Below are 27,583 nucleotides of genomic sequence, written 5' to 3'. Positions count from 1 at the left end.
CTACATATCTTAGACCACAACAAATGCAGCCTTGGGGAATGTGGGAATGTTACAGTTTAACCACATGGGAACATCCTCCTAACCTTCCCAGAACATTTCCCCAGAGATTGCACATAGTTGCGTTATGGAAGCTTTATGTTTTGGCTGTTTTTTGTTATTTTCAGTAGACTTTGAGACTCCACACAAGGGTAGAGAGAAAGGCAGTACAGACAGATGAATTAGACTCTAGTACGTCTAACTGGTTTATGAGTAACATATCAAATTGGACAGACATTTACACACATTTGTTTAATTATGGTGACTTTATGTCTCACAAAATATTCACTCCAAATTTTACACATGGAAATCAGTCTGTGCAGACTTCTGTATAATGTCTTCTATGGCTCTTCAGGAGCTTTGTCTAGTCTAAAAAAAAAATCATATGATGCGTTATAGTTAAGTGACGTCATACTGTGGGTCGGACAACATAAAAAAGTTTTGACAGAAAGCCAGAGCAGTTCATGTGCTACAAGTCTATAACATTGACAGACTCACAAAGGCTTTTAAACACAGCAGAACAAGAGATATTGTTTTATTTTATTCACACATTCTTCCTTGACAAAACCAAGGCGCCACACTGCAACTCGACCTCCAACCGTTCGGTTAGGGAATCTGTTGTGTTATGCTTGTAGTAGTTAATGTTGCCTCCTGCCTCAAGCAGTGACGATACCCCATTTTCTTTCAGTCCTCAAACCAAACACTGACTCAGGTGGTTACCCAATGACTTCATCAGACTATCAGACCTACTCAGCTCCTGCTGAGGTCACCGAAGGCTTTACAGCCTACTACTGTCATCACGTAGTGGGACCCCCCTTCAGCTGGAAACAGTTAAACTTAAAAGTGTCAAATTTGTGTTCCACTTCTGCCGTCTTTAAAAAAAAAATCAATCTCTCTTTCATCCACCTTTTTACAATTTAGCACCGCAAATCTATTTACATGGCATGCCAACAAATCAAACAGATAAAGAAGGCCGTGGTTCTATTCCGGGTCATTCCGGTGGGGGCAAATGGCAAAAATGATACTAAAATACCCACTTGTAGTTTTCAATATCATAAGGCAATATTCCCACGTGGACCATACCATGAAAAGAATTCAATGGTGCATCTAGTGCCCAGTAATAATACCATTTTATTAATATCCAATGTATCCCATGGAACACACTGTATTCTTGCGTATGTTTGTGGCGTCCCCTCTCTCTCTCTCTCTCTCTCTTTCTCTCTCTCCCTCTCTTTGTCTCTCTCTCTCTCCCTCTCTCCAGTCCTCACAACAGTCGCTTCACCAAAGAGGAAGCGCACAGTCACAGCTTCATGATCCGCGCGCACCCACCGCGCGGCCCGCCAGCAGCAGCAGCTCTCTCCCTCACTCGGAACCGTGCGCGCTCTCGCCCTCGCTCTCGCCCTCGCGCTCTCTCTCTCTCTCTCTCTCTCTTTCTCCGTACACACATTATCCGGTACGACGTTTTCTGCGCAAAGGCTTCATGTAGACAGTAACCGGAGCTCACAGTGGGAAACTTGTCGTCGGCTTCCTTTGCGCCATGGAGGACCGCTGCTCCCCAGAAAGCGAGAGGATGGAAGCGTGGCTGGACGACCACTTGGAGTTCACCCACTCCTACTTTATCAGGAAGGCGTCAAGGTAAACGCGGGGAGTGGGGAGTGGAGGTGGAGGTGGGAGGGGGGGACATTAAAGCTGAAGTACTATGTTTATGTGCAGCCCGGCGAAGGTGAGTGTAGGTTTCTCTGCAAATAAAAGTCAGTTTGCTCGCGTGTGCAGCCCAGCAGCCAACCAGGAACAGGTTCATTTCCTCTGTTAGTTTAGATTGTTTGCGTTATAGGTATCACTTTACATCTCTCTTAAAGACAGAAAGTCTGCGCAGTACTGCACTGATCCCATCTAACAGCAGGCATCCTGAGCAGTGTGTGTGTGTGTGTGTGTGTGCGTGTGCGTGTTTGAGTGTGCGTGTGTGTGTGTGCGTGGGGGGGGGGGGGGGGGGGGGGTCCTGCAAAGCTGCTGTCCCCACTCAGGTGGTCAGTCACAGACCTGCTGGCCCTCGCACCGCCCCCCCTCCGTCCGCCCAGCAGCCACTTCCTCACAGCTCAGCTCCTATTTCATTTCACCATCCACTTCACAATCAGTAAAAGCTCAGAGTTGCACTGGGCCCTTTAAACATTAACTTTTACTGCCGTTTAATTCGCAGCTTTCTGTCGAATGGGTCCACGGTGATAATTATACGAGCCCACCCCTCCACAAAAGGTGCCCGTGCCATAAATTAAATATCTCTTTCTTCTGCTGCAGCCTCCTCCGCTGAAAGACCTCAGAAAGAACCGTGTTTGTTTTTCCAAATAGGTCTTCTTCTCCTTCTCTGCTATATAAGGCATTTCTTTTGCAGCAGGCATATCTGGGCATATCATCAGCCTGGCAGCACTTCATCAGGACACTCTAGGTCTGTTTGTTTTAGTGACAAACCCCTTCAGACCCTATTATCAACTTAAACCACCCTAGCAACTTCACTGTGTTCTCTTTTTTATTATCCGGGGCCACAAAAAACAATGACATTTCCATCTTGAATTTCTTTTCCATAAAAAGCATTGTCAGAAGATTTGTTTTTTCTTGTCCTGCTGCATAAAAATTTTTTTTGATTGGTGTGGCACAAGAGGGTCACACACATCAGCCAGTCTTCCGTTCTGGTTGAGAGGCATTTTTCTTAGAGAGGTATTGATTCAGCCACACTTCCCCTGGACACATTAGGGTCGGCTCTGCAGGGAGGCAGCTCAATGGTAGATGGGTCGAGGAGGCCTCAACCTGACATGCTGCAGTCAGATAACGGCCCATTCTCTGTGGCTCCCAGGGTTTTTATTTGCCTGGCTTTGGGCCCAAGATATCATTGTTCATGTCATTGCCAGTGCCTTTAACCCATGCCCCAGGTTTTTAGGCCTTCCACTCAGGTGAACAGAGCCTTTGACTGGCATGGAAACACTCTGAATGAGCCACATAACCTGCAGCTCACTTGAAAACTGAAGCAGAGAAGAAAAAGGAAAATGTGTGTGTGACTGGGTTATAGGGGTTCATTAGACAATGCGTTGCCTGATTGGAGAGCTCCTCCGTGATCACGTCCAATTTAGCGTTCACACAAACACTCGACACGCCGTCTGACACACTCATGCTCACATTAGATTTGTTCCAGTAAATATCAACATCGGACACATTAAGGGTACATGGCACACACTCAGGCTAAATGAAAAACAATCATTAAATGGACTTTATTCACTTTTATTACCCACGCTAACTTATATGTTATCGACAAAAATAAGCCCGACACTTTTTGCTGGAGAGCAAAGCTTTAGATTTATCAGTCAATTCTAGTTGCTGAAAGAATGACATCGCAAATCCAAGTGGCCGAAATGAGCTTCCTCTGCGGGATGCCTGGGTTCTTCCTTAGGCATAGGCTCAAGAGTAGAGCCGCCGCTCCTTCACATCAATAACGAGCCTGTTGAGGATTTTTGGGGCGTCTGATCAGGATCCTCCTGGGGGCCTTACAGTGGCTTTCTTTTAGGGCATGTTTAATTGGTAGTAGGCCCCGGGTTAAAGATTATTATTTCATCTGTCCTGGGAACACCCCAAGAGCCATCAGCGGGAGCTGGAAAATGTTACTGGACAGAGGGAACGTCAGGGCAGCCTTGTTTAACCTGCTTCACTGCGACCTGAACCCGGATAAGCAGCAGAAAATGGATGGATGGACAGATGATTTTCAGTTTTATATTTCTTTTTAACAATTTCCAGCTGTGAAACTCAGTTGCAATATGTTTATGCCCCCATTTTCTGTGTTCTTACTGGCAAGAGCTGTTGTTATTTGCAGTTGGAATTTTAACCGGCACAATGTTACAGCAGACTGCTCGCTCTTGTAGTTTAGTAATATGTTTTCGATTTAATGCAAATAACGTGCACAGGCCAAATGGAGATCTGCATCTCCAACAGGAGAGGATTAATTGGAGAATAAATTACTTGCAAGTGGTGGATGGATGGGTGGATATATTTACCTGCATCTCCAGCAACCAGGGCCAATTTCCTGATTCATCACACCCTCTCTCTTGTGCAGCTTTAATTTTAACAAATATGTTTGCCGTAGCCATCATAATGACGTGTTCCAGGTCTGAAGCTAACTTTTTCAAAGCTAACTTTTGAATGAATTTTGATAATGAATGAAATACACACTTCATCCGAGATTTTTTGTCATAGCCCTACTACTGTATATAGTAGCTAGTATTGGCTAATGTTGGCCAAGACGAACTTTAGATCAGAAGTGTTTAACGCATTTTAGATTTAGTCTTTTAATCAAAAACCGTACATAAACATGTTTCTGTATATGTTAGTGGTTGTACGTGTGAGAAATGAGCTAAAATGCTGATTGAAGTGGAAAACATCTGCTGTCAGGAAACACAAATGCCAGTAAAATGTTGTTCTGCCATCACTAAAACACTGTATAGCAAATCTGCACCAACAGTTGTTTGTATGCTGGAGTACATTAAATACCTCAGGGCTCCAGACTTACTTCATACATTGGCTGCACCGGTGCGCCTAACTTTTTCATTTGGGTGCACCAACACATAATTTAGGTGCACCCAAAAATTTCACTGCGCCTTTTGGCACTGCAATACCTATTATACCTTTTTCTTGACAGTTCCCATACACATTAGTAATTTCTTAACACATGATGTAGATGACTGTAAACAGGAATAAAGTTGCTTTTTCATGAGGATGATTTGGGATCTAAATTTTGTAAATGGAAGCTTATCTTTGGCGATATTATAAGCAATGTTAAATTTTATTATCATTTCTGACTAGAAGCAGTGAGGAGTAGATTGGACAGATGTTTTTTTTATTCAGTCTGTACACAGTACATTGTTGAACAGTGTTTAACACTGAACAGCTCTATTTTGAACAAATAACTAATATAAAGTACATGATGTTGTGTTTTGAGTGATGGAACTAACATAAAGCCCATCAAATAAATAAAATAACACAACTCAGTATGTACAGACCTGCTGTTGTAAAGGGTTGTAGGTCTTCACTATGAACCAGGTGTCACTCATTCATCCTCTCCTCAGCCATCCTCCCACTAGCTGCAGCTGTTGTCTCTGACTGGGACCAGCAGAAGTAGAGTTGGCTTTAACTTTCACTAAATGTTTCCACAGATTGCTTATGCTACTGCCTTTACATGCAAAACATTAGTTACACTTGTGGCAACGAGCATCATTTTTTTTGACTGGTTCACTTACTGCGCCACCGCCACACGGAGTAGGTTTGCGTGAGAAGGGCAGTGGGAGCTGGCGCCGGTGCTGCCCCCGCTCCAATGCTGCTAACTCTTGCAGGACAGATAACGTCGGAGCTTATCGATTCTACGGTCTTTAAAATTTAATACTGGATTTCGTTAATACTGGATTCTTTTGCTCCTCCCCAACTACCAACATTCAGCGGATAAGAATACCAGTATCAGATACGAAGGCCCACCCTTCTCTGCATCTGATTGGCTCCGACTGTGGTATTCTTCTTCTCTATAGGCTGGTGTAAAAAAAACATAGCGCTACACACACAGACAGACCGGTTAAATGTCAGGCGCACCGGTGCGACAAAGGAAAATTCTGAGTCGCACTGCACAGATTTTTGGTCGCACTCTGGAGCCCTGTACCTGTAATACCTCCTAAGTTGAATATTTTAAGGAAAAAAATCTTTGACCAGCTGACGTGAGCTGGTTGCAACCATGTGTTCATACGTTTGGTGTTGCATGGGGATTACTTTTAGATATGTTTACCTCATTATTTCAAACTTTGGCCATGTTTAATATGAACATCTGACAATGTCAAATTAAACATATTACTGAAACTAAGGAGGCCAATATAACTTTTATTTATCTGCATCAGGAGCATGTCCTCTCCTTCAGAGCCCACCATTTTTCTACAGTGGCCCAGAATGGACAAACCAAAAATGGGATCTTTGTGTTTTTATGTTACCTGAAGGCCACCGCAAGTTCCCCTACATACGTCTGTTTTTGTTTTGGTAGAGGAACTGATCAGAATATGCATGTGTGATTTTGGGGGTTGATTAATTGTAGTCTTATGTATTTACTCAGTTTTCAGTAAGTGGTATTTTCTAACTGTGAGGAACAAAACATCTATGTTGGTGGAAATCGTCATTTTACTGATACATATTGTCTGGTTCAATATGTCAAAGCATCTCCTTCAGTTTCTTCTTATTCTTATTCTTGGACAGGGAGATGGTCAATGCTTGGTTCGCTGAGCGCGTCCATACTATCCAGCCATCTGCCTCCAAAGAAAACCCTCCACAGCAACGGCCCCACCAGCCATTCACAGACCCTGGCCCCTTGTCTGCCACCACCATCCTCCCACCCACCCTCAGCGTCCTGGACAACCGCTCTCCTTCCCCGGCCACAGTCCCCAGTCCAGCCCCTGGCACCCCAACCCGCAAAATCTCAGCGTCAGAGTTCGACCGCCCGCTCAGACCCATCGTGGTCAAGGACTCTGAGGGCTCTCTGACGTTTCTGAGTGACGCCGACTGCAAAACTACCTCTTTCCGGGGCTCAGTGATGGGTGAGGGTGGTGTTGTTGGCGGTGGATGCAGCGGGACGGGTAGAGGCAGCGGGGGCGACCGCTGCGCCAGGCTGCTGGAGCTGGTGAAGGACGTGTCGAGTCATCTGGATGTGACAGCACTCTGCCACAAGATTTTCCTTCACATCAACGAGTTGATCGCTGCAGACCGCTACTCGCTGTTCCTGGTAGGAATGAAGGGGATGGGGCTGGGGGGTGTTCTGGAGCACTGTGATCAGCCAGAGCAGTGAGACATTTGACTCTATATATTGACAGTTTATCTGGGTGCTGCTGTTCCAGTTCTTTAGAGTGTCTGTAATTGATTAGGAAGTATCTGCAGACAAATCTGTTAGTCTGTCATGTTAGTACCAGTCTGTCTTGGCTCTATTTTTGCGTTGTACATCTACAGGTATTCAGCATGTACCTGTAATATTAATGGGGGATAAGCTTGACTTATTTGCTCAGTTCAGCATCATGAAATGAAGAATGGATAGAATGAAGAATTCTGCTCTACAGAATTTTCTATATTTTTCTCCATAGAGCGACATCAATTGATTTTTTTTTTTCCACTTTGGGACATAAACTTATAAATACATCAGCAAACAGCTCTTAAATTACACATCCAGCAGACAAGGTAACATTATTTTTTATTAAGAGTTAAGGATGAATGTACGTCCGATAGGCCTTTTCCACGGCAGATGTTTGGATTTAGGACAAGTACGGTGAAGTAGAGCTATTGCTAGTTACATTAACAGTGGCTCCAGTCCATTCAAGTGCCCCAGTGAGACATAATAGTGAGGCAGCATACACCACATCACGACCATGACTTCATCAGATTTTGCCTGCTGCTGGAAACAAGGTTTTAAAAACCAAAACAATGAGGCTAAAATCCTCGTAGAGCTGAGTTTGGCGATGATTCACTGTGGATTCTCCATATTACAGTAGTCACTTGATCTATCGTTTGTATTAATGTATTGACTGCTGCAGCTTTAAAGTATATCTGCTGCAAACATTGTGCTGTATGTTCATATGTCATGCACACGAATGGCATATTTGACTACATAGGGTGTATGATTGAGTCCTTTTTGAGGCTATCTTTTTCCTTAAAGCAAACTACAGATAGTCTCTGTATGTGGCCCTGTGATAGGCTGGCGACCTGTCCAGGGGGAACCCTGCCTCTCGCCCTATGTTAGCTGGGATTGGCTCCAGCACCCCCCGCGACCCTTAAATGGATAAAGCGGTAGACGATGAATGAATGAAACTACAGATAAGAGAGGAGGTTGTGGATAGGAAAATCAAAACAATGAGCTTTACAAAACTAAAAAGCTGATGGGAAACAGTAGATTTAAGCTATTATTCTCTCTGATTTGGTCACTATAAAAACACTTTCACATTCCACAATCAGTTGTTAATATAAATATTGATCAGCACAGTAATTTTTCTGTTTATCATGCGCAAGTCCTATTCTGTCGAGGTAAAAACAGAACCTCTAGTTATAGTTGAATTAGATTTACCCTCTTCCCTGATATGATTTTCTTTCTTCTTGTCTGGTCAGTGTTTGTGTTGTAAGCCAACAGTGGGGGTTAAACATCAGACGGGTGACCCTGGGTGTGTTTGTGTGTCTGTGTGGTCCCAGGTGGGGGAGGACAGTTCAAACAGGAAGTTCTTGGTCAGCCGGCTGTTCGACGTGGCCGAGGGATCAACACTGGAAGAGTCTTCCAGTAGTTGCATCCGACTGGAGTGGAACAAGGGCATCGTGGGACACGTTGCCGTAACGGGTCAGCCACTCAACATCAAGAACGCGTACGAGGTAAGCATTCCGTAATTAAGTGGTTTGTTGTGTGTGTGTGTGTGTGTGTGAGGAAGTTGAAACAGTTTCTTTTGGGGTATTTTTGATGGCTCCTGCTGACAGGTTGGAATATGAGAAAGAAGAGTAAGTAGTTGTGCTACTCTGGAGGGTTTGTCTTCACCACACACACACACACACCTCTTTATTCTCTTTCATTTTGACCCCTGACAGTTTGAGTGTATTGACCTTGCGGGTGATCAGGTTTCAGTACGACGCTACTCTCCCACTTCGATCAATGATCAGACCAACCTGACTTTAAAATCTGCGCCAGAAACCTCACAGGAAGAAAAAAAGCAAGATACCAATTAATAGCAATACTTATTCACCCACACGTTAGGGGTGGAATGGTGCAGAGAATTCACGGTTCAGTTCACACCATGGTTTGGTGATCACTGTTCGGTACGAGTTTGGTTCAATTGGAAAAAAGCAACAAAAAACCCAAATGCATATGTTCCCTTTTAATTTATTGTACAAATTACAGTTTGTTCCACCTAGTGGAATTTAGTCTCCCCTGAGGTAGCTGGTACAGCTTGTAGTGTATCAAGTCATAAAATGTAAACAGTGAACATACACTCTCCATTGGTCATATTTTTAAATAAATAATATATAATGTACACAAATAAGTCACAAACGGCTAAAAAAATTAAAACATGTTATATATGTTTATATATGTTATATACAGTATGTTCTACATGTTATAAAAGTACTAAATCATTTATTTCATTTAAAATTTTAAAGGTTTCAGTCTACATCATAATATATACATTCTGTATGTAGTAGGATTACAATTTTATCGCTATCAAGCAGGACAAACTACATTTTTTTCCATCTATCAAGCTGCAGATTGGATTTCAGCAGATTGAGACGCTGAGCTTTAACCCCTGCAGCTGGCTCTGAAATTCAATTAGCAACGGTGATCCGTGGTGACTGCTGGTAACTGATAACAGACTGATAACAGAATGGATGTGGACGGAGCTGTAGCACTACTGTAAGAATGTGTTTGCGTGTGACTGATTATATATGCATGTGTTCTGTGTGTGTTTGGCTGCACTCTGAGTGCGACCTCCCTCTGGAAGAGTTATGTCCTCGAAAAGAAGCAGATGTGAGACGGATGTTTGTGTGTATGGCTGGAAGAGAAAAAGAGAGAGAGAGAGAGAGAGAGAGAGTAGAAAGAAAGCAAGGAACAGGGAAGGGGAGTGTGTACTGTATGTGGCTATAATTGAATGCGTGTGTTTAGTTTGTGGTCAGATCAGTCTGTCTTCAGTGTGTGTGTTTGTGTGTGTATAAAACATGAAGTGACCTCATCAGAAATGTCAAAAGTATCTTCGTCTACAATGAATTTCAGTTTAAAATTCATGTTTTTATCCACTGGCAACAAAACACACAAGCCCCAAAGCTTTATAGATTGAAAGGTTGAAAATCTTTATGAATGTAATCAATCAAAGACAGTGGACAGTGGAATTTCCCTTGTAAATCAACTGAGGTGTTTTTTTCCCCCCTGTTATTGTTCCAGTGTTTTCTTATTGATATTCTGTCTTGTTTCCAGTTGTTGGCAGCAGCTTCTGTGTGAAGTTACATTTAAAACAAGTGGAAGAACATTTTTGGACTGTGAAACGAGGATTTGTTGCTCTGCATTGTTTCCTTTTTCCTACGTTTGGCCGCTAGTTATTTTGAGCAATGGGGAACTTTCAGGTAGATCACATGCAAAGTCAATGCAAAGATGCGATGACTGGCGTCATCGCTCGAGTTGAAATATTTGAACTCGGGCGATATATTCGCAACGCGATAGCCAATGATCGTTGAGATCCTCCCTCCGTCACCTGTCGTCAGACATCCTGTCATTGTATCAGGAATGGAGGATCACTACTGTCGCTGTGTGTTTTGTGTAGCTTCCCCAGCGGCACTTCCGTTTGCCTTTTTTTTGCTTCAACAGTTCATGTTTACGTGTTTGTGCGCACGTGTGGCTTTACAATTCTTTCCCGTCTGCCTTTTTTTCCTTCAACAGTTCATGTTTACCTGCGTGTGTGTGTGTATCTGTGTCTGCGTGTTTGTTCGGATGAGGTTTGTCTGAGAAAGTGGAAGGAATTCAACGGACAAACTTTCGCGCGAATGACAAATAAGCACAAATGTTTGCTTACGACCAAACTTACGCGAATCACGCGATGCGAAAAATCTGCGTTGTGTGAGAATTACAATGGATTGAGCTGACCCTTTAACACAGTGGTTCTCAACCTTTTTTGGGCCAGCGACCCCCCTATCCTTTATCCAGGTCGCTTACGGTCACAGGTTGGTGGTGTTGCCTCGGGATGTTCGCGACAGAATGCTTTGCACAATACCTTCTTTTGTTGCACATCTGTCGGCTCAAACCCGAAATACTCCCGTATCACTGAATTGCGGCTTTTCGTCTGGACTAAATTGTCAAACGTTGCATCAAATGCAATGTTATTCTTGGTTTAACTTGTGTGTTGTTGGTAGGCGTATATTCAGTCGCCGTAGGCAACTTCTGATTGGTCAGAATGACTAGTATGTGTGCAGCACGGCATTTCTGATTGGTGGGCATGACTGCCACCCTGGTCAGATGGGCTGCATTATAACATATAGTAAATCGCAGCCTTTTGCATTGATGACATTCCTGTAAAGGCAACACGGAGCTGCGCCACATGAAGCTGACAGGAGCACAGAAGAGAAGAAGAGTTATGATACACCGTCTCGTCCAGTACGTGCGCAGCGTCAGTTTCCTCAAATCAGTGGCGTAAACTGGCAGGTTTTAATGTTGCCGACCACTGTTTTTTGCAAGTAGTTTAAAGTGTAAACTTGAATTATTGTATTGCTTCCAGCACCCCCATTATGTAGACTAAATTGTAGGCTACGATGCAAGTCAAGATACAAGAATTAAACACCATCAGTGCGTCATCCATCAGCAGCGCCATCTTGAGCGTTGATTGGTGCATTATTTCATGCTGCATTCCGTATTGGTTGGTTTGTAGGTCGTAGCGGCAGTCACATTATGAGATGGTCATTAAAAAATTTGGACAGCAATTTTTGTCCCAGGGTATCAGCCATCTTTGACCCTTAAGAACCAAGACCAAATCCATTTTTGCGTTTCTTTCATGTTGGTCAACAGAGTTGCACTGTGCATACCTGCCTTTAGATATGAATTCCTTGTTCAACAAATATGAATAATTTTTTTAGGGATGCAACCTTTAATCGATTGCGATTCATTTAGTAGTCAATTACCAAACTATTTTGAATATCGATTAATCAGTTGAGATTGTTTCTATGAAAACAAAGCCCAAATTCTCTGATTTCAGCTTCTTAAATGTGAATATGTTCTGGTTTCTCTGTGACTAGTAAACTAAATATCTTGGGTTTGGACAAAACAAAACATCATCCTAGGGTTTGGGAAACACGATTGACATTTTTCGCGATTTTATGAACCAAACAACTAATAGATTATTTGAGAAAAGAAAAATATGAAAAATGAGAAAAATAATCGTTAGTTGTGGCCCTACATTTTTCACAATTGGATTGGGAAAAAAATTTGAAAATTTGTCTTCCAACTGTATTTTACCATCTAGCGTTATAATAAAATCGTATAAAATAAAGTCTAAACGGATCTATGAAACACATTAATAAAGTAAGTTTTATGAGAAATTGGTCTGCATTGCATTTGTTTTTCAAACATCTGAAATTTAAACAACGACTTGAGAGTTTTTAAAACTGAGCAAACGCAGAAGCAAATCAATATGTCGCAGTCTGGCGACGACGAGCGAGGGAAAAATAAAAGCTAAAATGAACATTGTACTGTTGATCCTGACCCAAGGCTGGAGTCAGTTTGAAAATCACCAGCTCGATATGAGATATGTGTCTAATTGCAGTTATATTAAATTTCATAACCACCAGTTGACCTTGTATGTCTGGTTTCCTCTTGTTTGCATTTATGACTGTTTGGACAGAGTGATCAGTGTCACTGTGTCCCCCAGTCATGACATGTGCTAACCATCAGGAATCACGAATGCCTGAGGAAGTACTGTGCTGCTGTGAGAGTGGAGGAGTTTATACTATATGTTCTAATCTGGCCGTTTTGTAACACAGACAGTCTCAAGTTTCCAACCTTGAGAAAGACCGTCTACGGATATGTCTCACAGGACGTGATGACCACTGTTTTGGACAGAAACCACATTTCTCTCATGATCGTCAGCTTTTGTAGAAATCCGTGCATACACACTTCCGTATCATTGTGTGTCTCTGTGTGTGTGCACACACTTTCTAAGGGATTGCACATGTTGTGCATCTGTTGGGGCTAATTTGGTTATCAGCTATAATTCATAATCATTAATTATTTTTTAAATTCATTAATTATGAATTTTTAAAAAATCAATAAAGCTTATTAATCAATACTAATAGCAATGGGGCACCACCCGGACACCGGAACCAATAACCAAATAGTGAATTCAGTCCCAAAATTAAGGGTGTTCACCTAAAATGTTCATATCTGGTAGATATGAGCATTTATGGAGTGAACTGAAGGTGTGAATCCGAGTACTGACTCTGTCAACGAGCCTTTATCACAATGTACATGCAAATAACACAAAACAACTTCTCTTAAAAATATAACATCTTTGTTAGTTCAGAAGATGTTATTTGCATGTACATTGTTATAAAGGCTTGTTGACAGAGTCAGTTTGTACTCCATCCTCGGAAATGTGTAGTTTCACCACGGCAGAAGCACGTCAATAACATCCGCCGTCACATAATGACGTAGCATAGTGTAAGTCAGGGATGGGCAACTGTAATGATAGGGAGGGCCACAAAAATGTTCTCCTCACTACCAGAGGACAAGATTGTGACTGTGCACTTTCACCAGTAGTACACTGTAACCCCATCATTCAATTAGCCAATTATAGCGACTTTTTTTATTTAAAAAAAATCTTTACAAAGTGTGTCTTATTCATTCTTGTGGGTATATGTGTATGTTCATTTTTTTTTTGTGGGGGGGGGTTGAGACACAACATTTTATTGTGTGTTTTAATGACACTTTTTTGTGTGCGCATAAGCAAACAGAATTGTACACAAACACATGAAATGCACATTAAACAATGTGCATGAAAATCGATATTGTGTGTTTAATGCTGTGCACTATCTGACTCAGATAATGCACAATTGTCCTTTTTTGTAAGTGTATTTCTGTGTGTGTGTGGGGGGGGACACACCTGATAATGCTTCCAGGAAGTCGATCTGCGTCATCTGAGGGACTCCCCAGCTCTGAGGTTGGATCTTCAGGTTTCCATTAGTGTGCTCAGGATTACATTGATTTCAGCAATGTAATCAATGATTTCAGCCCCCCCCCCCCCCCCCCCCCCCCCCCCCAAGGTGCAGTACACACGCATACACACAAACACACACACACACACACACACACACACACACACACACATGATTCAATTCAATTATTAAGGGCAATTTGAGACAAGAGGGTTTGAAAACAAAAGTACAATTCATCCACAGCCATTAAAAGAAATCAAACAGAAAAAGAAAATATACAATGATCCACAGTTTGCGTCCAATATCCAAAAGCCACAAACCTACATCGCTTTATGTCAAAAAGCTCAAGTGAAAAGTGGATATATAAGTCTAAATAAAAGCTAACTGACCATTTCATGTTCTATGGCTGTTCACCAGTCTGATTATGTCTGGAATTAGGACTGTTGTGATATACTGATATAATCGTAATATTTGAAAAAGGAATTATTGCTATTTTGTTAAAACAACGCATACAATATTATTTCGCAAATCAATCCTGTACCTCCTACATCCATTGGTTTCTTTCCGTAGTGATGCACTACCTAGGCCATACTCTTAACATGCTTAATATTAATTATTAAAGCGTAATATTAAAACCCAGTGTGTAATTTTCTGGCAGCATGTGGTGGTAAAGTTGCAAATCGCAACCAACTGACCAACTGACAGGGACACTTTATGGTGGTGCACCGCTGATTCAATTTCCGGTTTCCGGCAGCCTATTTGGCCTAACTCCCATACCGTACATCGCACATTTATAAACCTTATATCCACACATTCCCTGAATGGAGCTGAAAGTACTTTGTTTTGGCCACGCCCACTTCTGCCTCAACTTTTCACCCCGCAAAAATCATAACTTATCGGAAACCTACTTTTTCAAACTCCTCCTAGCCCGTGCATCTGATCTGCACGAAACTTGGCACATAGCATCTCCAGATGGAACTGACAATATATCAGTATCCATGTTAATGGACTGTAAATGGACTGTATTTATATTGCGCTTTTCTAGTCATATAGACCACTCAAAGCGTTTTACAGGAAAGTCACATTCACCCATTCACACACATTCATAGAGCGCTGCTATTTACCGCGCATTTTTCTGTCACATTCATACACTGTCGGAAGAGCTGTCAGAGGTAAGGTAGGGTTAAGTGTCTTGCCCAAGGACACAACGGCATGTGTACTGGCGGAAGCTGGGATGGAATGACTCTCCGTCCTGAGCCACAGCCGCCCTAAATAATAACACAATAAGAATTTCACTCCATACAAAATTGTGGAAGTTACGTACAAACAAATTTTTGTAGCTAGCTGCTTTTGCATATCTCAGCCAAATTATATGCTATCAACGTTAAACTTAAGATGTTTGTTTGGCAGGACACCTGCGAGCCCCCCGTCCACGACGACTCTTGGAGCCCGTGAAAGCGGAACGTGAAACACTATTTTTATTGTAGCGCCCCCTAGTGGCAGAAGTGTGTCATTTTTTGTGCCCGAGGTGTGGGCAGGGTTCTTGAACATTCCTGAAAGTGGCACCGCTCCACCGTGCACAGTTTGGGCTGTGGCGGGACTTATAAGAGGAAAAATAAGAATAAGAATCTTTATTCAGTTTTAGCGAATAAATAAGAATAAGAATCTTTATTCGGTTATAGCGGTTCTCAGCAGCGCTGGTACTTCTCTCACACACACACGCACACACAGCCCCCCTTGAGTCTAGCGGATAATAGTAATGGACAGAGAGAAGATGATGGTTGAAAGGTCAGCCGGTATACGGAAGAGTTGCCAGTAGGCGAACAGCCCTCTGAACAAAACCTCTCTCCGTCCACAGGTCCTCAACATGCCTTCAGAAGCCACCTCTCCCTCTTACACTCAACATTTACACAACAAAGACAACATTTTCTTCCTTGTGACTGATGCCGAGCATCAACAAATCTACAGTATGTAGGTGTGAGGCTGTTGTTTTTGGAGAGGAGTGGAATACGGCCTTGCATAATGCTGACATCTACGACACAGCAACAGTTTCTTTATGTAAATTGGACCTGCAAGTGTCCTGAGTGTAGGTGGTGAAGCATGAGCGTCTGAATACAGATGAGATGAATGATGACTGAAGCTGCCAGTGGCTCATACTTAGTTGAAGTATTTGGTCCCGCTCAAGTCCTGCTATTTAGTGTTTGCTGTAGGAATGCAGCGACCACATCAGGGGTGAAGTGAAATGAGCACGAGGGATGAGGGAAATGGTCCAAGTGTGTTTTTCCTAATCCCCTGCTATTGGGTGTTAATGTTCAATAGATGGGCCTGAATTGTGTGTCTGTGTTTCACCTCTCCAGGACCCGAGGTTCAACGCTGAGGTCGACCTGTTTACAGGTTACAAAACCCAGAGTATCCTCTGTCTGCCCATCAAGAACCACAGAGAAGAGGTGAGACGACAAAGCGTCCTGGGACGGAAGTTTTCGGTGCCAAGACAGAACTGCAAGGACGAGAGCTTCACTTTCACAGTAGAAAATTAAATTCAATTAAATTTTACATTATCTCAAGGTACTTTACGTAGTAAGACCCTGATTAGAATCTTTCTTAGAAAGTACAGCTGCACATAAACAATATACATAGTGACAGGATCAACAATACGACAATGAACATAATAACACAATAGAACTGACATAGTTCCTTAGGTAGGTAAGTTGCATATTGCACAAAGTTGGATATTGCACGTACTCCTGAGTTAACAAGACTTGTAAGAAGAATAAAAAGAAAGAAAGAAAATAACTATGCTGCATAAAACGTTCAAATTAAAACCTATAAAAAAATCCCCAAAATCCTTAAAAACAAGAGTGATGGACAATAAATACTAAGTAAAATGCAATCTAGAATAAAAAAAGGGTATAACTGCTTCTCAGGCTGAGGGATGCTGTGTCTGTGGCTGCTTGTTTAAAAGTGTAATGGATGAAGGGATGAATGAGAGTTAAAAAAGATTAGTTTTAAATCTGCTGAAATGTTTTCCTGATGGTAGATAATGTAATTTTGTCTAATTCATTTAATTGCATCTGTATTATAATGGTAAAAAAAACAAAAACATAACCAAAAGTCCACTTGCTAGCTTTTTTTTGCCTCTGTTAGATGTTCTGACAGGCATATTGTTAAAAGTGTGTTGGCGCACACTGGGCCCGTTTCTGTAATGCCCACTGATGTTGTGATTTATTGGAACCGCCAATAACCGCCTGCAGCTTGTGGGGCCCCCTTGATTTCTTCAGGGGGGCCCCCATCTTCGGATGTCAATTCTTGCTTTTGGCACTCAGACTTTCAAAGCATGAATGTGTTCCAGCTCCTTTTTTTTTCTTACCAGCTATATGTACAGAAGTGAATTTTTCCCTTTGATTGCCCATTGCAGGTCGTCGGAGTGGCTCAGGCTATCAATAAGAAATGTGGGGAGGATGGTGCCTTCACTGAACAGGACGAAAAGGTTGGTTAAATTCACTGTTTCACTCACATTTTTTTCATGTTTAAAAAACTGACAATATAAAAGAAATGCGATGGGGAGATACGTTTTGGGACAGTCTGACTGAATGTACTGTATAGTACTGTATGTACTGTATTATTAGTGAATTAATACTGTTAGTACTGAATTAGTACAGGCAAATAAAACTGTTGTCCTTTACTTCAACCAATGTTTCTTCACCGGTGTCCTTCTTCATATATCTGTCATCTCTCCACCCTTACTTCCATCGTCTTTCTTCTCTCTTCTTCACTGGTTTATCTTTTTTTTTAATTCCCTTCAGCAGTCCCTTCTTTTTTCTTGTCTTCCCTACCTCTCAGATGTTGTTCTGTTTCTCCTTTACAGGACTTCTCTGCCTATTTGGCCTTTTCAGGCATCGTCCTGCACAACGCTCAGCTCTATGAGACGTCACAGCTGGAAAACCGACGCAATCAGGTGGGTGTGATTGTGTTTGCCTCAACAGTTATGGACAAAACGTCACATCCTGGTGAAGGTCATTTCATACCCACATACAAACACATTATTTATCGACAATAATGGAAAACAGAATGGTGTATTTAGGGATTCCTTTTTTGGAATTTTATATATTTTTTTTTATTTTTATATTCTAATTTTCTCATAACAGACACACAGTAGAAGTAAAGTCTAAAGTTTTTAGAGTCAGCCTGTGAGAGAAGTCAATCTTAAAGAATGTGACTTTTTGGTTTGACTGCGAATTCTGGGATACACTCCCGTAAAAAATGCCTGACTTGAAGTTAGCGATAAAAGTGTTGTTGAGGAAGGCGATATTTAGTTTGGAGCTGAAAAAATTAAGCAAATTTATTATCTATGTAAAGATCACAAATACAACACAGCCCCCTCCCAATCCAGTCCAGAAACACTCTATCCATCAGTGCCGGTTTGAACAAGTGATTGTGTACTATAGGGCTGTGTACTGAGATATCTACCCTTCCAAAGAATTTTTTTATTTGATCCAGAATCTGGGAGTTTCTGAGAATGAAGTTATGGCCAACTAATTTGTAGGGAACCTGTACTCCGGAAAAGAGCAACACTGGGAGAGAGGTCTCTGAAACTAACATGGATTCAATTTTTAACCAGAGCGGTCATCATCAGGAAAGCCCCACCAGAAAGTGAGAGCCCTCACATTTGCAGCCCAGTAATAATGCCTCAAAAGCAGAAGGCCGAGGCCACCCCTATTCATATCCTTCTGTAGGTGGGCTTGAGCAATGCAAGGGGGTTTATCTGCCCATACAAATGAGAGGATAACCGAATCCAGTTGTTTGAAAAAAGACAATGGTAAATAGACAGGAAGGTTTTTGAAAAGGTACAAGAATCTTGGAAGTGCAACCATTTTAATAGCATTAATACGGCTAATCATTGAGAGGGGAAGCAGCTTCATGAACCTAATGTTACCTATTAATTGGTCTATCATGTCCAAAAAAATATTTTTAAATAAAAGTTTAGGGTTTCTGGAAATTTTCAGTCCAAGATAGGTAAAGTGGGTGGTAACTAATTTAAATGTCAAGGATTTCAAGAAAGCAGGGCTCAGATTATTCGTCAGAGGCATGAATTCACTTTTATCCCAGGTAATGTACATCCTGACAGCTAACTAAACAACTAAATGTAGTTCAGGAGGTTGGGAACTGACATTACCAGATCAGACAAACAAATTAATAAGTCATCCGCATATAAATTCACAAGACTTTCAACATTACCAAGTTTAACACCATGGCTACCTGGGTGACCTCGGATTCCTATTGCAAGAGGTTCTAAAGCAATACCAAATAGCAGGGGAGAAAGGGGATCTGTTGTGCATCGGTTGGGGCTAAATCAGTTATTGGCAATAATTCATAATTATCAAAATAATTATGAATTATTAAAATCAATAGAGCATAATAATCAATGTTAATAGCAACGGGGCACCACCCTCTGAGTGGAATGGCGCAGACTGGTGTGTGAAGTGTGTCTGGGGAGACGGAAAGTACAGTCTGGCCTGTGGTGATTTGAGTGTGTCTGCATGTGATGTGTCCAACGATTGCCGTGATGATCCAACCACTAAAGAGGAAAGAGGTGACCCAAACTGACTTAGTGTTTTGGGAAAAATTACGAACTACTAGTTTACTAGTAACTCAGTGGTTAGTTTAGTCGCTTTGAGACTAACTTTACCAATTTGGTCCCTCAAGCTGGAAGCTGTTTTTGAAGGGTGTCGTCAGTGGTGAGTATTTGACCTTTGCATGTGTCCATGATCTCAATTTCCATGTCGACGGTTGAGGTGATAGAGGACAGAGTGTACGTGTCTCCTTGGGGAGCCGTTATGAACACGGTCGGATTTTCAAGGGTTAGTTTAGTGGATTGATCATGGCGGTTGTAGGACATGAGCTTCAGTTGCAGGTCTGCTAACCGGCCAAGCTTGTCCAAATTAACTGTACATGTATTAGGGTGTTGTACCATACTATGCCAGATGTAACTGTGGGGGTTAAGTAATAATTGTTCCTATGATTACACTATTCACAAGTTCATGCTATCTGAAAGCTGCTGGCAAAGTCTAATGATGCAAAATATACAGTATATATTTTACAATATATAATTTACAGTGACTTTGGTAGCCTGGACGGTGTTATCCAATTGTTCTGATTGGAGGAGGAGTCTCTGTGGTTCTTAGTTTGACTCCTGTGTGAAAGGGGAAGGTGCAGGGAGCTACTGTTGTGAGAGCTCCTCCCTTTCAGGGCTGGGGGCTGCTTCTTCCTGGTGGAAGAGAGACTGCTCCTGGGGGAAGGCATGACCTTGACCACCCTTGTTCAGTAGGTCCCTTTGAAGGTGTTTGGCACTTCAGGCGCTACCCACGTGCTTCATAGCAGGCTACATGCGTTTCTTAAATGCCAGTTGTTGCTGGGGCAGAGATGCCAGCAGAATGGCAGCTGTGACTGTCGGCATGTCCGCAGTCACAGATGCCGGTGAAGGAGCGGGCGGATCGGCCAGTGGAGCTCTGGCGTGTCGCCGTTGAATGAGGGTTGGACTGTCCAGCAGAAACGCATGTATTAATATCCTTAAGATTGCTGTGCAATGATGTAGCTACCTGATTTTTCTTGTGTTGTTGATCGCTCAGCACCGGAATACCTGGTTACCTGGCCGGCCTGGGCTTCGGCGCGGCAGTTCTCTACTCTTGGCTGTGCGCCTGGGTCTCAGTGTGCAGGACCTTGTTGTCCTCTTGCAGCTAATTCAGGTCTGCTGTTTTGCAGCTGTAAGAACTCTGACCTAGTGCACAGAGTTCTGTAGCTGGGTTCTGCGGTGGTGGAGGAGGAATATTTTGCCCAGCAGGTCAGGGAGGGAGCTCTGGCTTCCTGACCAGGTGGTTTGACTTGGTCGTCCACTCTCTGCAATTCCTCATGCAGGCAAAGATCTTGGTAACGAGAGTTTTTTCTCCCACTCTTTAGAGAGGGAAAGGAGAGAATGATGTTCTTGGAGGAGCTTCAGCTCCCACCACTAGGGGTCTCTCGCGACTTATTTTATATGTCTGTAAATGTGCTACCTTGGGCTAAGCTGTCCTATGGTAGTAGGTCCCTAGAAATGGAAAGGTGCACAGGTGCAGCTAAAACCTGTGGCTTACAAGCATCAGTGAACAGCTGAACGTTTTGCTAAATCCCATCTCATCAGGAATTTAGTAAGGTGAACCGGCAGGGATTGATCCTGCAACTCTGGTGTTTTTAGCACCAGGTTCAAGCAAGCTGTGTAACACCTATGGCTCCAAACACTTTGGGGAAGTACAGGGCTGAGTATGTTTCTCAGCGAACGGGAGAAAGGCTTGTGGTCAAGAGAAATTGCCGATTGTCATGCTGCGGCGGCTGTGGATTCACAGGCGGCAAGAAGGTGTCAGAACCAGGATCGGTTCTGGAAGAAGAAAGAGGGTGTAGATATACTACATAACCACCTCTTGGGTGTAAAATGAGTTGGCAGCTTGGCCATTCAAGAAGGACAGAAAGGGCACGGGGTATTGTACGTGACGGATTCAAGGATTGTCCTGGGCTCTCTTGGTTTCGTCCCCCAACTAACAAATTGAGCTTTGGCAGTGGAAGGGGCATGTACCCGGCCTGGTTATGCTGGCGAGCGGCCAGCACGAAGTTGTGTTGAGGGTCCGGCAGACCTGGGAGAGGACGGGGCATGTCAAGCTGCATTGCTGTCTCCGACAGACATCTGCAGATGAGACATCCCCTTAACGGTTGCTGCAAACATTCCCTCTTTGGCAGAGTAGGTTTCTGCTGGCATGGTTTGACTTGAACCTGGGGGTGGATTGGTTCATCACCCCATTGGCTGTGTTGCCCGCTCTGCTGGCGAGGTGACCGGCACGTTTGGGGTTCGGTTTTGCAGTTCACCTTAACGAGGCCTTTCAACACCATCGAGCAATAAGTTCCCTGGAACTAGGATATTGGTATTGCCTTCATATCCTCGAGCAGGACGCATGCGTTTTGTGCATGCTAGCTGCGTATGTCTCGCTAGCTGTATGTATGCATGCAGAGGTTGCTCGTTGTGCAGGAAGTCACAGCGTTGCGTTGCATTCTCTCATGGAGGCTGCAAAGAGGGGTTTGAGAGACTTTGCATTACATTTTGCGAGGGACTTAAGCTGTCGAGTGCACAAGATATCAGGTCTATCTAGTCACGGACCATCTCGGTTGTCAGAGAATCCAGAGTTGCTCAGGTCGCCATGGCGATGAGGACAACTCCCTAACCGATGCTGTGGGGTTGGAGTTCTGCTGGTGCGTGGGTGTGAGCATCATGGTGCGTACAACTCACTTAGTTGTCATCTGAACTGACGAGATGAGACCTGACTGCCCTGTCGGGTCGCTAGGATGCTAGCATGCGTCTCCTTGGAACCTGGGTTCATCTGCTCCCTTGGCTGGAGGGCTTCGTGGAGCAGGTGTCGGCTGGTTAGGCCGGAAGAGGAGATCTCTTCAAGATCAGGAACACTGTGTGGTTTCTGGATGGCCATGCAGGCAGCGATGCTAACCTGGCTGGTGTGACCTTCTTCAGGGTCGCCCTCAGCTCTCGGCTGAGGTGCCTTGACCTATTCATGCAGAGTGGTGTGGTGCTTTTGCACCAAAGTCATCTCATGTTGAGTGCACTGGACTTCTGGTGGCAGGCTGAGATGTTCATGCACAGCTTGGTCGCTGTGCTACAGCTTTGTAAGCTGTGTTTGGCTCACCGGGTCTGGGATGGAGCTCTCTGGCTTCCCAACCGAGTTGTTGGCCTGCCCAACTGGTTCCAGGTGTTAACCTCAAAGCAGTGGAGGTTATCTTGTCTTCTTAGTGAGAGGAGGAGGAGAGCGGCGACCACATCCTCTAGGTCTGTGTCGCTTGGTCTCTTAGGAGCCTCAGCTCTGCCCCCCTGGAGTGTTTTGGGAATCATTTCACTGCTAAGTGAATTCACCCTGCCCAATGGGTTTGTTGTGAGTGGTGACAGCAGTGGTGCTCGGGTGCACAGGGGAAGGCTTAAACCTGTGGCTTACAAGTTTCTGTGCTATGATAGTTGTTTGCTCTAAAACCTATTCTGTTAGAATGGTAATTAGGTGAGCCAACCGGGGATCGAACCCATGACTATAGTGTTATAAACACCTGGCTCCAAACAAATTAGTGATATATGTATGCAAGCTTGAAACAATTCACCATGAATTTACTAACTAATAATAACACACTGAAAGTGAGCCTCAAATCACACTCATTGTCTCCTTGGCAAGTAGCACGAAATGTATTAAAATAAAAAAATCTGAAAATTGAGAAAAAATGCTATTTTTTGGGAAATTTAATAATTCTAAATTATTAATATCTGGTTATTATGCATATACATATGGCAATAACGCTGTTATTTTCAGTCTTGCACGGGGCATAGTTTGTTTGGGCACGGTGTCCGTACTCACACGGTGGCTCCATTTGTTATGCATCGGTTGGGGCTAATTCAGTTATTGGCAATAATTCATAATTATCAAAGATAACAATTAATTACTTAAATCAATAGAGCTTATAAATCAATGTAAAAAGTATTGTGGCACCACCCGGAAACGGGGACCAATAACCAAGTAGTCAATTCAGTCTCAAAACTAAGGGTGTTCACCCAAAATGTTCATATGATATATATGAGCATTTATGGAGTGAACTGAGGGTGTGAAATTTCTATCATATCCTAAGCTACCAATCATATATCATATGAAAATCATATGAAAAGACAACAAGCAAGGGTGTGTGTTTATGTGCACGTGAAAAGGGGAGGAGGAACAAGATGGCGGACGTGACTTGGGAACTCACGTGGCGTCAGGGAAAGGTGGGGTGTGAGACCTCAAGTTAAATGGCGGCTGCCTTTAAACATGTGACTAACAGAGGAGATATCTGGGAACTCTCCAGCACCCACAAGAGTGTGCAGTAAGGCTCCTGTGATGATGGCTGAGGTCCAGCACCTGTTCTGTGTCACACAGGGACGCACGGCTCAGCGGCAGCACAGTGGGTAAATGAACTGAATAAATCACATCACAACCTTAAATGCCTCCTACAAAGTGGAATCAAGGACCTCCCCATTATCATTGGTGGTAAGAAACTCATTAAGAATAACGAGGGTTAAAGCACCAGTCTTTCTTTTGTTTGGACAGAATATTTTTAAATTGAAGTGACACCGGGCTATGGTCAGAAATCAAAAATATTGTGATAGGTGGAATTTATAATACTGAGCAGTAATCTAGTAAAGCTAATAAATAGTCAATCCTTGTATGATGTGTGGACATGAGAATAGAAATAGAGCTGCAGTCGCCAAATATCAACCATGTTCCTAGTCTTAGTTAAATCATTCAAAGTTTGCACTGAGGCTATGGTAGGAGCAGGTTTTGTTTAGAGTCTGTCCAGGATGGGGTCTAAATAACAAATTAAATCACCTCCAATAATAACATTGGGGCTAGAGGCTGGTATCATATCAAAAGTTCTACGAAAACAATTAGGATTATCAACATTTGGGCATAAATATTAAGCATACATATTGGAAATTAATTTATGTGACCTGATATCATTAAGTATCTGCCATAAGGGTCTGCTCTCATAGAGTCAACGTAAAATGTAATATTTTTACGAAAAATAATAGCAACCCCTCTTGCCTTAAGAGTAAAAGGCACTTGAAAAACCTAAGAAATCCAGTCTGCTCTCAGTCTCTGCTGTTTGTTTGCACCAATGTGCATTTCTTCCCTGCCCCTCAACACGCGCATGTGGAAAGCCTGGGATAGGGAGAGCAAACCTCCCTATCCTTCCATCAGCCTTCATGGAAATTGAGGCAGGGAGAACAGCAATTAAAAAAAACGTGCAGAACAGAGCATAAAGGCCAGTTTATTTGTATAGCACATTTCAACAACAAGGCAATTCAAGGTGCTTTCAATAAAACCTTAAAAGCATTGGGAAGAAAAACATAAGATTTAATAAATAATTAAAAAGGGAAAATAAAAACATGTTTAAGTAGGATAAGACAAGTGATAAGAGTTACAGTGCAGTACAAGAAATGCATAGATAGTTTATTTACTGAAAGGCAGCGGCAAACAGAAAAGTCTTCAGTCTTGATTTAAAAGAACTGAGACTTGCAGCAGACCTGCAGTTTTCTGGGAGTTTGTTCCAGATATGAGCAGGCATCAATGATAACACATGACATTGATTTAAGTCGGATACAGTATGAAAAGGAGGTGCTGGGGTTGGAGGCGTGTTGCTCAATTTGTAATTAATGCTGCTATGTGCAGTACTGTCAGGTACTGACATTATCCCAGAGATGAAGACGATCTGGCTTTCCTCCAAAAAACCATAGAAGACAGCAAAAAACACAAGCACCACGTGTGAAACAACACACTCAAACAACCCCCTGAACATGATCCCGAAGCATGGGTGTACCTCTAAGCCTGGGACCACTAAACGCACGCAAGGTGACTACCCCCTAAAAAAAGTAGCTAGCTGAATAAAGATACAAGAAGCTAGCTCAATTCTGCCGCCAGAAACGGCTGACTAAATAAAGTAACTTTAAATTGACAGTCCCATACAGACCAATTGAATTCTCTGAACTACAAAGAGTCACGTTTAAATGGGGTCAACCCTCTGAACACACAGAGTGGCATCAGAGTTGCAGTATGAGGTCATTCTCCCAATAAAAATGGACCTGCGCGATAATGCCGCCGTGCCTGGATCCCTCCGGATGTGGCGGTCGCAGGGTCCGGTGTGCCCGGTCGATAATCACCTTGGACTGGAAGTTGTCATATCCAAGAAGTTTCGGTACCAGAGCCTCAATGAATTCAGTTGGTTTACCCCCTTCCTCAAGCTCAGTTATGCTTTGTACCGCCTGAACAGTCTGTTCCAACTTATCAAACCTGTCATTAATGTGTTTGAGGATCGTGTCGGAGACCTCCCAGATCACCGGCAGATCATCAAAGTCGTCACCACCTGTAGCTTGACCACGAGCTTGACTGGGAGAGCTGCAGCTAGCGTTGCTAGCATTAGCATTAGGTGAAGCTGATCGGAACGACTCTGTCTTTGGGCTTCTTTTTAGGCATGTCGTCCCGAAAACTCGGTTTGTTGTTCCACTGAGTCAGGAAAGTTCCCGAGGCAGGTGAAATAAAATGTGAGACTAATAAAATATAGAATATAAAGACGGGCACAGAGGGGCCTCCGGAAGCACATCTTCTCCAATGCATTGCTCACTATCCAATTCTAGGATTCTTGTGTCCGAGTTTTGTTGTGGGGAAAGCCCGTAGTACACGGGTACACCCGACCACCCTCAGGAGCCTACAGGGAGGAGAAAGGAAAGAAAGAATAAAAGCGGGAGGAGAAAGGTTTGCAGAGCACAAGAATGAAAGAGGACAAAAGGATTAGGAGGGAATTCGTAGAAATGACTGGGTAATTTACAAGCAACATGATGTGCCACAGGCTAAAGCCTCATGGAATGTCTGCTTGTGTTTTGAGCACTCAATTGTACTTTTCTGGCCAGCGCTAAAAGATTTTAGTGGTGTTTTGATTCTGTTGTGAAGACCGGTCTGTGGCATAATCTGCAAAGTACGGCTCTTTGGCCTGTTGTCAGACATTTCATACCCAAACGTCCATGTGACAGTGGTAGCATCTCTTTTAGGTACAAGCTCCTGGTTTTGTCTTAGCCGGGCAGTGTCCTTCTCCTGTGTCACTCTCCTCCATGTTTGTGTTACCTTTACTCATTTAAGTGATTTGCCAGACATTTTTTTATCGTCCCCCCGATTTACATCCCTGCATGGCACAGCCCTACCTTTGAAGGTGTGTGTGTATGTACAGACACAAATCTATACATTGTGTATTCTTGTGCGCGTGTGTGTGCAGGTGCTGCTGGACCTGGCCAGTCTGATCTTTGAAGAGCAGCAGTGTTTGGAGGTTTTACTGAGGAAGATCGCAGGAACCATCCTATCCTTCATGCAGGCCCACGCCTGTACTGTTTTCATTGCTGACGAAGACTCAATGGTCAGTACACACACGCATGCACACATACTGAAATGTCTAGTGAAACAGATCTTATTATCTAAATGATCAAATCTGTGCTTCAATGATGTTAATTGTTCCTGGATACCATGGTTTATGAGTTTGACTCAGCAACACATGATGGATGGCTTGCAAAGTGTGCTGCTGGTCAATGCTTAGTATAACATCCAGTTCTTTTTCATAATGTGTCAGTCACATAGTGTGTCAGTGATTGTCTCAGGAGCAAAACAGTGGAGTTTTTTTCTTTATTTTCATCATCGACTTATCGTACAATACATGAAAATTAACTCAACATTTTTAGATAACATTACTCTCAGTAGCCTTGCTTTCCTCTTAGTTCATTTTGCTAAAAAATATTTCCGCCTGTGCTTCAGAATTGTATTAAAATGTCGCAATTACGCGACTCTGCGACAACGGCTTTTATTTTGACACGACAAGACACAACGACGGAGCGACGCGCCCCCGAGGAGAAGCAGGGAGAGAGACAGTCAGGACGGAGTAGTGACACCAGGTACCCGTGAGACAAAGTTGAGATCCGTTCTTCCTAACGGTTCTGTAAGGACATGACGGCCTGACAGGATGTTTTTATTCATCTTCCAGGAACTCTCTGTTGACGTTGCACATCAACATACCGGCGCCTGTGTTTTGAAATGAGCTAGCACTTAGCATGCATGCTAACATCTGACCAACAGAGACAAACACAGCGCGGTGAACAGTCACAAGTCTGACGACAACAAACAAAGTGCAGTGAATGCGGGTCGTTTATTTGCTGCAAGTCTGGTCACACGTGAATCTGGACAAACAGCAC

General features: G+C 43.1%; 1 protein-coding gene across 4 annotated transcripts in view; it reads left to right on the top strand.

The window, feature by feature from the left end:
• pde5ab (phosphodiesterase 5A, cGMP-specific, b) overlaps positions 1 to 27,583 on the top strand; it is a 100,561-nt gene that overhangs the window by 25,974 nt on the left and 47,004 nt on the right. The window contains exons 1-7 of one of the 4 annotated variants that reach the window (XM_035625672.2): positions 1,233 to 1,671; positions 6,304 to 6,826; positions 8,275 to 8,448; positions 16,110 to 16,199; positions 17,168 to 17,239; positions 17,618 to 17,707; positions 26,620 to 26,757. In XM_035625672.2, the coding sequence (XP_035481565.1) occupies positions 1,574 to 1,671; positions 6,304 to 6,826; positions 8,275 to 8,448; positions 16,110 to 16,199; positions 17,168 to 17,239; positions 17,618 to 17,707; positions 26,620 to 26,757 (1,185 nt within the window). In that variant the 5' untranslated portion in view covers positions 1,233 to 1,573. Of the gene's footprint in view, positions 1 to 1,232; positions 1,672 to 6,303; positions 6,827 to 8,274; positions 8,449 to 16,109; positions 16,200 to 17,167; positions 17,240 to 17,617; positions 17,708 to 26,619; positions 26,758 to 27,583 lie in introns of those variants that run through there. The other 3 variants (XM_035625670.2, XM_035625669.2, XM_035625671.2) reach the window with 3 other exon arrangements.

The sequence above is a fragment of the Scophthalmus maximus genome, chromosome 2 (genome assembly GCF_022379125.1).
Source record: "Scophthalmus maximus strain ysfricsl-2021 chromosome 2, ASM2237912v1, whole genome shotgun sequence".
Taxonomy (NCBI): domain Eukaryota; kingdom Metazoa; phylum Chordata; class Actinopteri; order Pleuronectiformes; family Scophthalmidae; genus Scophthalmus; species Scophthalmus maximus.
Note: the sequence above shows the minus strand (reverse complement) of the source record. Positions and strands in the feature narration are given on the sequence as shown.